At 39.8% G+C, this 16477-nt stretch overlaps 1 protein-coding gene across 6 annotated transcripts in view; it reads left to right on the top strand.

Annotated features, from left to right (window-relative positions):
* The window catches only part of LOC106922496 (ELKS/Rab6-interacting/CAST family member 1-like), a 121313-nt gene that overhangs the window by 64383 nt on the left and 40453 nt on the right, over positions 1 to 16477 (top strand). For all 6 annotated transcript variants that reach the window (XR_015762196.1, XR_015762195.1, XM_088003424.1 and 3 more), the window contains one exon: positions 4710 to 4870. Coding sequence is in view for 4 of the 6 variants with exons in the window: in XM_088003424.1 (XP_087859550.1) it covers positions 4710 to 4870 (161 nt within the window). In the remaining 2 variants the exon portion in view is untranslated. The remainder of the gene's footprint in view (positions 1 to 4709; positions 4871 to 16477) is intronic.

Below are 16477 nucleotides of genomic sequence, written 5' to 3'. Positions count from 1 at the left end.
GCTCAGGACGTAAAAACACGGCCCGCTGTAGCTGTTGGCAAAAAAAAACAAAAAACGGCTGGACTCTTGTTGTTATTACTGCCTCTAAACGTCTGCCGTCTGCGCCGGCCTTTACTTACCGGACAGCTTCTGAGCAGACGTGTAGAGACAGCCAGGAAAACAGATGTTTTACTCCTGAGGTATGTTTCCTCATACCCTCCTCCGTGGCGGGCGCTAATGAGCGGCGCTGCAGAAGAAGCTTCACACAGACAGACGATGCAGAGGAAGGACAGATAATTAAAGACTCGACGGACAGGGGAAGGCAGTCACACGGACGTGTGAAGGTGAAACGCAGCTTGCAAAACATTTTCTTCTTCTGGAAAAAACAAAAAAAAAAACATCAAACACATTGTTTCAAATTCCAGTCAAGTTTCAAAGACATCAATACAACAAGAAAACATGTTTAAGATGATGCACTTGACAAGTTGGATTGCCTTTTTGATGTAATGATGCAACTAAAAAGAAACAGCAGTTTTCATGGGTGTACTTGCCTCTTACAATAGTGAATGTGTTAGTATATTTGACATTGCCCTCTTATAAGTTTTTTTTTTCTTCCATATAAATGTTAGCCACAAATATCATTTCGAAAACTGGCAATGAGTGTTTTTTTTTTTCTTTTGTTTTGTTTTGGGGGGTTTTCAGTCACCTGAATTAATTTATAAAAATTACTCCAAGAAATTAATTGTGACTCATTCAAGAGATCACAACGTAACCAAAAGGGTCATCTAGGCCTTACATGGCCTAGTTAAAGTCAGTGTTAACGATACAACAATAAGAAATGGACTGGACAAAACGGCATCCGTGAAAGAGTTTCAAAACACCCATCTCGTGTTTGCTAAAAATTAACCAGAATATTTTTGACGAATCAAAATTTTAACTTCTTAGGCTATAAACGGCATTTTAGAAACACTAAGTTACACAGATGGTCAAACATGGTAGTGGTAGTGTGATGATCTGGGGCTAATTTGCTGCTTTGGGACCTTGATAATCGGCAGTAACTGACGGAAATATAAATTCTGGATTAAGTGCAAAACATAATTATTTATGTTTAGGTCAGAGTTTATCAATAAATAGCCAAATAACTTTCAATCTTTCAGTAATGTCTGATGAGATGTGGTATTAAATAATAACAAATGGAATGAATTTATAAACTCGAACAGCAGGCCCTGCATACATGTACAGAATAAACCCAGGCAACATCTGTGCATATAAGAATTTATTTACAAAATACTTTTATCTGTGAAAACTCCTCCTTCCTGGGAACAGAGCATGAAAATGGGTCAATGCCGTGCCTTCTGGGGATTCACAGTTTTTACCATCCTCTTTTGGTCTCCGTCTTTTTGTTTTCCATGGCTGGACCAAGCAACAATATCCTTAACCTCAAGCAGACTAGCTGTGAAGCAGGGCAGTGATCTAGTTGGCTTCTTCTCTGCTTTTAAAAGGATGAATGTAAAGAAAACATTTGATCAGTTCCACCACATTGAAGTCCCTGTTCCACGTGGTTCAACTTCGTCGACAGCGATTGCCGAGCTGTCGCATCGTTTAGGCTGAGAAATATTAAAACGCATCAAAATGCCGCAAGTGCAACTTCAATTAGGGAGGCCAGAGGCCACTAATGGCAGAACGAGGCCTTGTTCCCAAAAACGCTCCCATGGAAGGGGAAGGAGCAGAGATGTCAGCTTGTGGTGAAAGACTGGAGATGTCAGCCAAACACCCGCTGCAGTCCTCTCCCAACGTCAACAACTCTAACTCAACCTTTCAGCGAGCGCACACACGTGTGTTATGTAGCGCTTACAGACAGAACAGAGGATACTTTTTTTTTCTTTTTTTTTAACACAAACTGACAAATATGGCCAAAAGAAGTGCGACCTGCTGCTTAAGCCGAGCACAGACCATTCCCGAATCGCGTTCGGAAGAAGCCAGATGGAAACCAGCTTCGGGAAATGCGTCTCTGTGGGCACAAGTAAATCATAAATAAATATTTTCGAGTTCCTTTTTATACAACTGCGTCAGCGCAATTATCTCTTCACATAATGATTCATAAAAACGACGACAGGAGAAGCCGATTTCCTCCCTTAACGAGGCCGGCTGGTTCAAAGGGCTCCCACATGCAAGTGCTGCCAAACTGGTCCCACTTATAAACAAAACAGACTCCGACTCGATACTGGTGCATGCTTTTTTTTAAAATTTTTTTTTCTTCGACTGCACTGTCAACACGTGTGTGTGGGATTGTCCCATGAACCTGATTTGCCTGTCAAAAGCTTTTGACCAGAACCACATGAAAATAAACCAAACTTTTGCTGCTAGACATGAGTCACTACTGTATGTGCGACCGGCGCAGAAAGGTGTGCGTGTGTGTGACACAGCAGTGAGCCAGCGCCGTGACACACTCCATCTGTCTCAAACTGGAGACAGACGTACCCCTCCTCGGCTTCCCGTTTTCTATTAAGCGGAGGATTTTTTTACTCCTTGAACCCGGTGCTCCTTGTCTCCTGCGGTTCATCTCGTTTTGATCTTAAAATAAACCTGGAATCCTTCTTGAACACAAAGCGTCCACGGCACCGAACGGCTCGCGGTCTCCATGGTGCCGACGCACAGTCTGGAGAGCGACTCGAGTGTTTTACAGAGCTGCAATCCGTCCATACATACATGACATGAGTTCATAGTAAACCTAAGCAATGTATCCATTATGGTAAATTATAAACTAAGAAATTTGAGTCTGGAATGGTTTGCAAATCAGTATTTCCACAAACTGCATCTTGCTTCTTTTCCAGTCCCTCAGTTCTCATGCTTGGCCATGTCACTCCTACCTTATTACCTCTCCACCCCGTTCTCACTCGGTCACGATTATTGTTCTGCGTCACCTTTTCCAACCTTTTTTTCTTTTTTCCCCTCCCTTTTTTTTTTTTTTTCTAAATGCTGCTTGTATTTCTCTCTGTGATTTGTATTTAGTCCATCATGTGGTCGTCCTCTCTTATTTCTTCTTTTTTCCAAAACAGCTTACCTGTGTTTATAAAGTCCTTCTTCATCTTCTTAAATTTTTGTTTATACCTGTCTTCTTCCTTACCTCTGGATCCTCAGGCCTTTCCTCTGCCCTTTTCATGTATTTCTCTCCACTCCATTGAATTCATCTCCTCCCCTCACTGCGATCACTCTTCCTTCTCACATCTCTCTTTTTCTCTGTCATTTGTATGCAGCTGTCTCACATTCCAATTCATGAGTTCACCACAAGCGGATTTAGGTGGTCAAAGGTAACAAAGAATCACCACGTGCCACTCTCGGCGTTCTTGTTTTTTCCCGTTATCAGGTGGTACTTTTGTTTTAATTTCATTCTTCCTTTTATCCATGTGCTTCTATTCTTTATTTTAACAAACAGTTGGAGGGAAAGTTGATTTAAAATCATCTTTGTTTTGCCTCTGGTTGTCTTGCAAACTCAAACTTTGAATAGTTTAGCTCTCACAAGGACTTTGCATCAATCAGAATATGAAGAAAATATCACTGATGTTTTTTTTTTTTGTTTTAGTGTTTTGGCTTTTTTTTCCTCATTTTTGTTTCACATTTCTCTGACATCTTACATCAGACTCTTGTTTTGTGTTTTTGTATGACACCATTTATAAAATAACTGCAGACAAAAATGATGTGCGTGTAGCTTCCTCTGTATATTCCTCTTAAGAAACCCCTATGTATAAAGTAAGGTGGCGATTGGTGAGCAAGGGCTTCTTTTCTTGCTCCACACCCCCTCAGTAGAACATGCGAATGTAAAACTTCCTTCACTGACGACAACAACAGAGGCATTCAAGCAGTTTTCACCTGCTGGTTACCGACGTAAGCCTGGACCCTGAACATCCTAACCAGTTTCCTTCCGTTTCATGGTTACAGTTTGGGACTTCTTGTATGTTTGGTTACGTAGGGATCCATCCAAATATCAGTTTAAACATGTTTAAATTGATGATCTTGTTTAGAAATGGTCCCAGAAGAGAGATCGGTTGTATGAACGATTCTCAGTGTTTTGCAGACTCTTTCAGCTTAACTTCAAACTCCACAAGCTGGAGTCAATCACAGAAACAAACAAGACGTCGTGTTATTTAGGCGTTTTGTAACCGTCAGTACCACATTAAGATATAGAGCTGAAATTAAGTATATATTTTATCCTGAGGCCTAATCGAATTGGAGAAAATCTCCAATACATTTATTTAAAATGTATTGTTAATTGATTGTCAAGTCGGTCATTATAATGTAAATACACCTTAGCGTGATATCAAACGTTACATTTAAACTCTTGCAAAAGGCAGTTAAAATTATTTCCCTTTTATTCGGTTTGTCTTGATTAGGTTTCTTCCTGACTTTGGACGTTAGCCGAATCGTTGTCTGGCCTTAAGAAATACACACTGACCTCGCACACATTAAAATGACACAGTGATGTAGAGCCAGTGAAAAGAGCAGGCCGAGATAAAATATGCATCAGAAAAGTGAAGGAGAAAAAGAAACGGCTTGGAGGAAAAAAAAATAAAAAAAATAAAATAAAACGGGGAGTAGGAAAACGACCTGCTTGACGTTCTGCACTGGAGAGTGATTTCTTAAACCTTTCAGACTGGTAGTGCTCAGACACTTTCAAACAAAAAGGTCCAATAGAAGCCAAAGCTAGATGTGTGTTTATGTGCCTGCGTCAGGTGGAGGACCTGCTGGTTGCCATGGAGAAGGTGAAACAGGAACTGGAGGTGATGAAAGCCAAGCTGTCATCGACCCAGCTCTCATTGGCTGAGAAGGAAGGTCATCTGACCGCCCTGCGAGCCGAGAGGCGGAAGCACCTGGAGGAGGTTCTTGAGATGAAGTAAGAATATAAAAACACTCGTATCTCATGTTTTTAGTGCCTTTCTTTATATTAATGTGTATTTCAGCTGTGCTTTAGCATTGAGTTTTATCCATCCAACTCTACATGCACCACTTATCTTTTCATTTCCTACTGGTTTCTTAACGAGCGCACACATATGGAAAACGTAGTATTTAAAGGTACGCCATTAAATATCGCACAAATTCACATTTCTGCATTTTGTTTTCTCATCTTGCACTAATCTGTCTAGGATTTTCTTAAGAAAATTCCTTAAGGTTTATTTTATTGCCGTGGTTTCAGTGGAGAACTTGTTGATTTTCTCCAAAACAGTAAATACTTTTGGACTGATAAAACTCTGTTGAGATCTAATGATTGTTCTCAGGATGTGGTCTCTGTTTTAGTTCTTTTTTTTTTTTCTTCCCCCAGGAAGTTGCTTTTATATGTGATGATCATTTTAGGTACTGGGAATCCACAGCAAACAAAGATGCTATTACTTTTTAATGCCATCTTTCAGGCTTTATGGACTGAGCATTTTGTACTGTGGTGTATTAACTTTAATAGCGAACAACCACATAAATGCTAGGGTCCACTGTTCTCCTCACAGTGTTAATAAAAAGGCTACAATAAAGCCCTGTTCCCCCAAAGAAACCAACCTTCGGTTGGAAAAAATCATTTGCATTTCTGCGCAGAACTTATAGGGATGTATTTATGACTTGTGAATAGCATGACTTTGTTTAAAAAAAAAAAAAAGCTGAAAACGGTGGAAAAAGCAGTGGTAACATACGTGATGTATTTGCCTTTTTGCTGAAATTTTGGTGAACAGAAAGTCGTACCAGTGTCCTCGACGACCCTGAGGATTTAAAGTAAGTTTCCTTACTCATAGTGCATTGCAAGGAAATGTGATCCCAGATATCAGAGCTGTCCAATGGAAGTGGGTGACAATATAAACTCTTCAGAAATGACTTCACAATAAAATAGTTTGGTATGAAACGGAAAAAAGGTTGCTTTTATTTGAACTTGGAAAATAGAATTTTCTAATTCCAAGCCTGAAAAAAACAAACAAAAAAAAACAACAAAAAAACAAGTTGGATTTCGAAACGATGAACGATTCACGTCAAACCCATCCGCAAAATACACACAAAAAGTTTCCCGTTTGTTAATTCCCGTTTCATTCGATCAGTGTCGCACGCACATTAACGACTTTTTTGAACTCTGTAGTCTCTGATAAACCCCACTCTGTGGTTGTAAGACATCTTGGAGAACGTAGTTTGTTCTCCCACAGCGGAGATATGGGTTCACCACTGATTGCATAATCTCATCTCAATATCTCTCTGCATGGCCGTTGCCGTCAGTGATGACAAGCAATAGTTCACAGTGAGAGAAAAGCTGCCCCACACAATTACACTGCATCCACCAAAAGCTGCTTGGCACTGGCAATGAGAATTTGGGAGATTTTCATTGGCACAGCACAGACACTCAACTCTGGCTTAACCACTAATGCATTTTCTTTGCAAATGTGGCAATAAACAGGATTTCCAACAGTTTGAGATTTACTGCCACAAAACAGAGTTGTATCAAAGAAGTAATCAACCAAAGACAAAATGTCCTTGCTTTTTATGTTAAGTTTACATTGTTATTTTCTTTCATGGCTTTGCCCTGCAGGACAACGCCAGAAATAGAAAACCAGGAGTTTAGGAGTTTTGACTTCTGAAGTAAATCGAATGCAGCGTTACGGCAGGCGGTTTCCCTTTCATACTCAGATTTTTCCTGACATATGAAACCGATTAGTTTAGTAAGACAAACATTGTTCTACCCTCTCCTGCTTTCCAGAAAGCAAAAGAAGATGTATTTTCTTTTGCATTTTTCAATCATATCTTGGCTAGGAGCGCTATCTACTGTACGACATAACAAACCAGCTTGGTATTCATAATTTCCTGAAATCAGCCCATTTAACTCGGCATCATTAAGCCCTTGATCTCTCGATATCTGCAGCAGTTTTTCCATGTAGCTCCAGTGATCCAGGAAGATGGTGATTGGACTCAATGACACGAGCTTCACCCGACACCTCATTAACTCTCCTCTCGTTTCTTCTCTCGCGTCTCTTCTTTCATCTTCCTTCTCCTTCACTCTGCGCTTTAAAGCCATCGAGATGATGCTAATGCAACAACCATGTCCCACTGTCCAACTCTTCCCATGATTGATTACATATGCAGACACCAACACACACACAGAGTCATGGCAGGCTGTAACCCAGCGTTCGTTTTAATGTTGTTTTAATAGATGGGTTTGTATTTTAAGTGCTGCTGAGATGAGTCCAGCAGTCATGTATTTTCTGCAAATTTACATCCTCTCTGAGCCCTCACGGTGACATCTGATTTAGTGGAACAACACTTTGGGCTGAAATAGAAGCCGTGGAGAATATTCATGTTAGGCATGTCCTGCCTCTTAAAGTGGGCTATGAGACAATGTTTTATTGTGGCCAAATGGGAAATGAACTCTGTGATTTCATTTTCCTGTTCTGTGACCATGACATTTTCCACTAGGATTGTATTATTTTGTTTTTGAGAAGGGTTTAGTGCAGTTGGTGTGGGGGATTTTATCACCTTTTTTCAACCCGGTGCGGTTTTCTACTGGTACATAGATGCATAAATGGATTCTCTGTTTTTATATGCGAAATTGCTCCATGTACGAACGTCCAGACACGTCCGAGGTTTCCTGTTGCAAATTTATTGGCCCGTTAATGAGTATTTATGTAGCACACACAGACTTTAATAGACACTTACCTGCTTTGTTAAATACAGACCACACAGTTTTACAGGAACACAAATATCCGCCATACTGTTACAAGTTGATTTACCAGAATGTTAATCAGATTTTATTTTATGTTTCCCTTCTGACTTGCTCTTTGTGGAGGGTGTGGGGTTTGTTCCTTGCAGCAGGTATGATCAAATATTTCACTGTAAACTCTCATATGGTCCTGGTTAGTTTTATTGTTTATGTGCTTATAGATGACGGTTGTCAGAGGAATCAATACTCGGTTAACAACTTCCCACCTCATTGTTTTTCTTTTCCCTTAAGCGTTAGCTCAGCACATCCAAAGTGAGCATAACTTAACAGGTTTTATCTTTATTTATTTATTTTTTATTAATTTCATGGAAATTATTATACCCCCGTCTCATTATTGTGTGTCAGACTTTTTCATTTTACAAGTTTTGGAAAACAAGATGGTAGAAAAAAAATTATTCTCCCCCGATCGCATTCCTAAACATTTATCACTATAGCTTATACGATTTAATCACCACATAAACACCACATGAGCTTTGCAGCTTTGACATGCCGCATAAACAGCACATTTACAAACCAAATGTACCGAATAAACGCAACTGCAACTCAAACAGCAATAAGCTATGTGGACAGTTTAGTCACCTGGAGATCATGTAGGTTTAAAACTGAAAGTGAAACTACAAGGCGTTTCTTGCTGTCTTATTAGTTTGGCTAATAATTGTTTGTCTCCTCGACAGAGCATGGAAATATCATTCCCATAAGGTCAGCTGACTTAAAAACGAGAAAATCAATGTTTTAGATTGACCATCAAATAGCTCTGATCTCAGTTTTACTAAACATTTTTGGGCAGAACTGAAACGGTGTCAAAATTTCAACAAACCGTTGTCTGACCCAAGTCACCCAATTTAAAAGGCAATTCTACCACATACAAAGGATTTTTATGTAAGGGTTATTTTTAGCATTTAGCAGATGGACATAACTTTTTGAAACCCAAATAGACCAAGAACAGGAAAGTTTTCTTCTTCTTTTATGCCCGACAATGTAAGAAAAAGGTTGCGTTCCTTTCACACGGTGTACGTAAATATCTCTGCGTTACCCTACTATTTACAGACTTCTTTCCTTTGTTTAGCTTTGGATTGACCTTTTAGCCATCTCACTGATGTCTTACCTAAACATTAGTTTCTGGCTTAGGAAGCTACACATTTAACAGTAAACTCAGTATATATTTAGTGGCTAAAAATGTTCGTTCTGAGCATAAATGTCCTCCTGTTGGAAGTCCTGTTTCCCCTTCTCAATGCTTTCCCCGCCTGCGTTGACTTGGCAACGCCGCTGATGGCCCTTTAACACCAAATTGCTGATTCCAGTGCTGGTTCTAAATCAAACCAAAGGAGTCATTCCTTCCATTTGAACACAAGCACTTGATCCAAGACAGGAAATCTGGTACAGTAGCACTAACTCTTTGCTGGTCCAGACCAAAACAACTCATCAAGGGGCTGTGGGCAGCATCAAGGAAACCAACCTACCGTACCTCCATAGTGCTATTTCCGAATGATACCCAGCACTTGTAAAGTCAAAGAAAGATGTTTTTGTTTGGTTTAGTGCTTTAGCATCTCATGCTAGAGTTGGAGAAAACCATCAGCTTGTCAGCACTTAGTTTCAGCTTGCTTACCGATGTGTGTCAAACATTTTGACTGTGTTTCCGTACACAAAACATGCCGACCAGCTGGCTAACCATTTTCCTGCTGTTTGCCTTTTTTTTCCCCCTTGTGGAAAAAGCAACAGCCAAGTTTTTATGGGAAAAAAAAAAACTGCAAACATTGTGTGACTCCAAATAAACACACTTTGATCATTAAAATTTTTTCCCATGTTGGGTTGCATATCGTTCTGAAATTATATTTGTATTTATAAGACTGTCATTTTTCTTCTTATGCTCATTTCACTCAGATGTCTCCTTGTTCTCTGTTACAGTTTCCCTTTGAAAACTGCCTTTTTGTAAATATTGAACAACTTTAAATATATTTAGTAGCACAAGTTTTATTTTGACTCAAAATTGATCCTTGTTGGTATTTGATTAAATTTCCTTCTACAAATTTTTGGTAGCCATCAACGTGACAGGATTCTGGCTGGATATTTAACTTGTGCTTGTCATTGTGGCTTAATAGTTTTGCTCTGGAAGATGTTTGACTTGTTTGTGTGGGCAGCTGCATATTTCAGTTCAGGGGGAGATTTTAGCCGAGGGACTTCTTTCTTTCAGATTTTGAACATCCTAACCAATTTCCTTCAAACTCTTGATAATAGTTTGAGTCAGATGAATAATATTTGGACAGATTTATTTAATATACTTAAGAACTTAATACAAGTGGTCAAATATCCAGCCAGTGTTGTGCTGGAAGTTGGAATTAGAAAAAAAAAATCCACATTAAATTCAAACTTATGCTTCTAATTTTCATTCTATAAATGATTTAACATTGTATGTTTTTTTTTTTTTAGTTATTACACCTACAAAAAAATTATCTATACAAGTCACTGGCTTCTGATTTGAATCCACCAGCTAACACACCTGGAAAGCTTTTAGAGCAAACTTAAATAAGCTGGCAAAGCGTTAAAAGCTTTTCTGGATAAATGAAAATGAATCGGGCAGCATGAGATTTGGTACAGTATCACTAAAGTCCTTCAAGCAGATATTCTTCTGAGAGTTGAGGGGTTGGTTGATATTTTGCACATCGCCACATGTAAAATAAAAAGGTTTAAATTATAAAGTCTGACAATATTCTTCTCTGGAGCCAAATTGCCTTTCTAACCAAAAGATAAAAAAGAACGTGATATTTGCTGCCATATTCTGCACCAGTCAGCAGTTTCTGGTCGCTCGGCTGAGTTTCGTCAAATCTACTATTTTCTACTCTGTCCTGGTTTTTATCTGATTAAAAGCAGCCTTTGGAAAATCCATCAGGAAATCCCTTTTACAGGAAAAACTCCACTGAATCACCTGTAGGAGCATACAGCTTGAAGAATGTGTGACACTTCACAGAGAAAGAGAACTACTGCACGGATAGCTGCTGGTTGTCTGACTGAGTTATGTTAATGACACCGTTGCTCGCATATTTCACGAGATGTGAGCAAATACGTCATGTGTTTCTGGCTTTCTCCCACAGTTAAACACGATCGCTATAAACGCCGCCGCGTTCATATATCTCATAAGAAACTGGCTGTGTACACACGGGGGCTGCTGTAATTCCTGGGGGTCTCATGTCTGATTTCATGCCTTGCATTAAATCGGTGTAGGGTTTAATGTTGCTCTAAGGCGTGATATACGATACCCAGTGTTTCGCGGACACAGGATACCTTAACACACATGCGCACACGCTCATTCCCATGAAGAAACATACCGAATACAGCTGGAAGAACACACATCCACTCTCCTGTTTCCTCTCTACACACACACACACACACATACACGGAGTGGTGTGTCGGTGTGGCTGTGTGCCTTTCTGCGTTTTCCGAGACTATGCAAACTAACTCTGTGATACAGTTAGTGGAATGTGCTGACAATGTGTGTGTACCAGCAGGGAGGCGGTCTAAGATTTGTTTGAATTAAAAACCTCAACTGTTCTGCTTTACTGACACTGAACACACACCTCTTTTATGCTTGTATTCTCCTTACAATGTTTTTTTTTTGTGTGTGTATGTCCATTTAGCGCCAGAATTTCATTTGTTTGGACACCTTGAGTATTTTATTAATTGATTTAATGACAAAAGTTAAACAAAGATATTAGCTGTATTTTTTTTTCTTTACTTGGTTGTCTTGTACTGCTAGTTTCAAAAAGTATTCTTAGCATAGTTTTCCAATCAAAAAGTGTCATTTATTTTTTTTTAATTTTTTATTTTTTGTAGGTTGGTCCAAATTAACAGTATTTTGGGAAATAGTCGTTTATCTTTAACGAGAAAAGATGTCACAAAGATCAGTGGAAACCAAACAAATCCGTTAGTTTAAATAAAGTGAAAAAGAAAAAATCTGCAATACATAAGTTTGTATACCTTTTTAAATGATGTTTTCTTTTTTTGTTTTTTGTTTAAGTTTTTAAAGCAACTAATGCCATTTTTGATGGTTGTCAGAAAAAAAAAAAACTAATGTAAGTTTAAGGCAAAGAAGAACAGCTTGGGCATGATAAGACAAGCGTGAAAGGGTCAGGAAAAGACCTGAGTTGACGCAAGGAAGAATAAATGTTTTTATAAAAACAGGAATGCAATGGAAACAAGATAAGAACCAAATGTCCAACAACAACTTACTCAATCCAATAAACTGCATGTCAATGGGAAACACATGATTGCTACACCTTTAACTTCTTTGCTCCATCCTTTCACCAGTTTTTCAGGGTACGGTGTGCAAAGTGTACATCCTCTGCTTATATAACCGTATAAATAACTTTTTGTTTTTCATTCTCAACTGCTCTTTGGTTCGCTTTCACCATGTAATCATTATACTTGATATTTTATCATCTTTAAGATTAGAGCACCAACAACTAAATAATTGACCAAGGACAGATTTTTGTGTTCTGTTTATCATCATTATTTTGGTGTCTTAATGTGAAGGTTTTTATGTTATGGCTAAATAAAGAACGGTTTGGTTAGTCTGAGTTGGAGACTTTGTGTTGTGTTTTCTGGTAGTTTCCAGAATGGTAAAATTGGCTTTATTACAAGTTTCGACTAAATCAATGCGTGTTTTTCGTGGCTCAACGTCCCATTTGATAAAAACACAGGGATTCCTGTACGGTTTTCTTAATTTCTCCTGTAAGAAGTGTGTCAACCACACCACACAACACAACATTGGTTTAATAGTGCGGAGCTTTGTGTAATGCTGAACTTTAAATAAAACGTGCAGACACTCCAAGACGGCTTGCTGTCTTCAAGCTTCCTGCAGCGGAAAGCTGGGCTGATGCTTCAAGGTGAATGCTATAAATTCAGTTTATTCCTCTTGAGCTGCTCTGCTCTCTGTTTTATCTCCCTCCCATCCGAACGCATCCCTGCACCCCTTCCAGTCACCCACCACCCCCTTCATTCCTGCTGTCCCTCCTTCACTCCATCTTTCACTATGAAATACCTCAACTCGATACATCCCCACAAACTCCTGTCTCTTCTTCCTAAAATCCTTCCATCCCTCTTCCCAGTTTCCATCCTTTAACAGCATACATCTGCGTGGAAACGCTGCTCTGACCGGATCTGTGTTTTTCCGGCTGCATTTCATCCCCTCTCGCTGTGTTTGTCGTCACACTTGTCACTGCATGCTGAAACTAATCAATGATGTGTGTGACTGTGTGTGTTGTCAAAGAGCCCATTTCCAACGGCTCTGTCAGTGGAACGACATTTCCGCCTTTTGCAACCATCATCTCTGCAGATATAACAAGAAGCTCACACACACACAAACACACACAACCCTCAGCTATACCACCGCCAACAAAAAAAAACAAAAACGTACACTTAAGCCTCTCGAATGCACGCGTAGTAACTTCCAAACTCCTTCGTAGCTTTCTCCCTGGCAGCAGCGCTCCGAGATGCACACCCACACATAAAGACGCTAGCATAGAAAAATGCATCCTCCCACACGAATGCATGTACACATGCTTATGGCATCACCAAAAAGAAACACATGCTCTGATCCTTTCACACAACAATGAGCTTAATCCACATTCACAGTGTGCCGATGGAAGTCTGTGTTTGTCTGCCTTTTTGAGAGCTTTATGTGACGAGAAGAGGCATGCCGATTTGACACTTAGCCCCACAATCTCGAATCACCGCTTGCTGCTTTGTTTCCTGTTTCTCTTCTGCTCTCCAACCTCGCCACTCTTATTAGTTTTGTCCTTGAGGATCGGGGCAGTGACAAAGGCTGTTAGAGCTACAAAATATGATTTCATGGAAACTTTGGAATCCACAACTCTGCATTTTATTTGCAGTTTGTTGAAGGGTGTGCTGAATTCTTGCACCAATTACGTGAGATAATTGGATGGAATGTTATTATAGGAGGCAAGAGCAAGTGTGACATCCTAGAACCAAAAGTAATAAACTGGGAGAAAAACAAAAGTGTAAAAAAAAAGGATGCAAAACAAACTTAAACCCACTTGTTTTCCTTTGCTAATTGCTGGTTTTTCAAGGCGCCTCAGCAAACTGTTTGTTAAACAGCAATAAACAAGAGCATCATCTTTGAAACGGAAAAACGGAGCAACAAGCAGTTAAACAATGATTTGAAGACAATGATTAAATCCTGGGGGGGAAAAAATGCTGTCATTTTAGGTAAAGCCTGTTCATTATGAAATTAAGACAGGCTTTTTGCTTGCTTTTAAATAATGGGTTGGCATGTAGATGGCGTCTAATGGTTGCTATGGAGGTTTGATGACCCATAAAACATTAATCTTTGCTGCAACAGGTTTACCTCTCTCTCCGTCCACCTCACTATGTTGGTGTCTGGATCAATATCCGTTTTCAAAGTTTAATTGCGCTGCAGGTTATGTTAAAAACATTTAAAAAAAATTCACCTCTGATTGTTTTCCCACCACTAACATACTAAAATTAGAGCTTTGTTGTTTTTGCCTTAAAATAACGAGGAGTTTATTTTAAGACGTTTTACACATCTGTGGCAGGTGTGCCAGCAAGTATTGCCGGGCTGTACGCTGCAAATATAACGTTCGTTTTTCAGCCATTGCTGTTCGACACCAGGAGGAAATTTTTCAAATTTACAGCGTTCCTTAGTGCACATCTGGAAGTCACAGGTGTCTGTTACCGTGACTGGTTGCTGCCCGAGTGCTGACAGATTGTTAGCAGATGTCTTGGTCTTAGTAGCAGAGCGTTGGAACGGATTTACTGTTTAGAGCCCCGGCGAAGACAAAGCTGCATCTTTAGTCACACCTCTGAGCTGGTGTGTGGTCCGCTGGACGGAGCCGGCTCCCGCCGACCGTGGCTAAAGCCCTTTTTACACTCTTCTCATTAGTCACACTGTGGGTTTTTCTATATCTGCGTATGTGTGTGAGAGAGTCTGAGCGACGGGTAGAAAGAAAAACTGTGAGGGAGCGAGAGAAGTTTTTTTTAGAAGAAAAAAGGGAGTGAGAAAAATGGGGAATGTGTCAAGAACAGATCCTCATTCTGTCATGCAGTAGTCCCACCTGCCCTCTTCTCCTGCTCGCGTTCTCTTCCCTCCTTACCATCTTTGTCTCTCTGCCTCCCTCTCCCCCTTCATGTCTCTTTGATTTGTTTTCCCTCCAAATCCTCCAGTTATTTTATTCCCATCCCTGTCAGTGCTGTTTCTCTGCGCGTCTTGGCGTGTGTGTGTGTGTGTGTGTGTGTGTGCGTGTGTGTGCGTGTGTGTGCGTGTGTGTTATGAAGCTTCTCGTCCTCTTTTTTTTTAAGCTCTCTGATGTACAACAGCTCTTGAGGGGAGCTTTTCTTTCCCCTCTGGAACACAAAAACACACAGAGATATCCCATGCACCAGCTTTAACCTATTTCCCCAACACTTCCCTCTGACGGTGCCATCCTCTGACTCTGTGCTAAATCATTCATGTCCAGCCTCTCTGACCCAATTCCAGTTTAGTTTAAAAGCACATACAGGGAAGAGCCAATTCTCAAAAAGATTATTCCCAAAAGCATGTTGTTTTCTGCCCTTTATTCTGGGCCTTCCTCGTTTTGTCATGGTACAGCAGTAAATTTCACTGTATTTTACTGGAGCGATATGCAGTAGATCAGAGAAGACTCTAAAATAAAGTCAACCCATGTGCAATATATTCTTAGTATTACTGTAAAGGCCTCAGATAATTGTCAGTGAACAATCGGCATCATAAAAACCGAGGAACACAACAGACAGGTTCTGGAAAAGTTTAAAAGCATATAAAGAGTAAAGTTATCAATCCCAAACTGCAAACCCCTCACAGAGCTTCATAAATCCATCATCCAGAAATCAAAGCAGCATGGCACAACCTGCCCAGCCATGGCAGTCCACTTAAAACATCAGAGAACTTTAGGAGTAGTAGAGACCCATGGAAAGTTGGGGCAGAGATCAAAACCTGCCAACAAAATCAACTATTAGTGCACAAATCTGTGCACCAAAAAATTATTAAAAGGAGGCAGTAAGAAGTCATCATAAGGGATGCTCTGCTCAGGTGACGCCAGAACTAAAACTTGTATACTTTGTTTCTTCTTAGTTGCACTGCATCAGTGGTTTTCGATATGCTATTATGGCACCAGTACGTCTACTGCTTGTTGCGGGATTGTTGTGTGACACTAGTAGTTTCCCTCTATGAACCTACAACTGAAGGGGTCGGTTGTATGGAATGCTTTTAAAATGGAAAAAGGCAAAATCGCACAAATCTGTGCTGCAACAATCATTGGAATTTTGGCTTTAGACTCCATCAAAAACTGTGGTGGACAACGAGCACCGTCATGCTGCGGGGTTGCTCTCCCTCAGCATTGACAAGGAAGCCAGTTAAAGCTTTAGTGGCTGCAAAAGACTTTGGATCAGAGCTGACATTTGTTTTGCCTTCCAGCAGGACGACAATGTTTAACACCCAACACTATATTCTAATGGCATGAATACCTTTAAAAATCCCCTGTTCCTAGACGTGAGACCCGGCTGATGTAAATTTTTGAGTTTTTTGTTGTTTTTTTTTACTTAAAATACATCTAAAAATACATAAAATTTCCTGATCAGTTAACACATTTCAGATTATAGCAATTGCATCTTTACTCAGTTTTTTTAAGAACATTTCTATCTCTTATATGCAGAGTGTGGTCCAGTTTTAACATTCTATGTAATTATTAGTTGTTAGTTTTCTCTGATAAG

Source organism: Poecilia mexicana, unplaced genomic scaffold (genome assembly GCF_051168715.1).
Source record: "Poecilia mexicana isolate PSO_F unplaced genomic scaffold, ASM5116871v1 scaffold_23, whole genome shotgun sequence".
NCBI classification, from domain to species: Eukaryota; Metazoa; Chordata; class Actinopteri; order Cyprinodontiformes; family Poeciliidae; genus Poecilia; species Poecilia mexicana.
The sequence above is the reverse complement of the archived record's forward strand: the minus strand, read 5'-3'. Positions and strand labels throughout refer to the sequence as shown.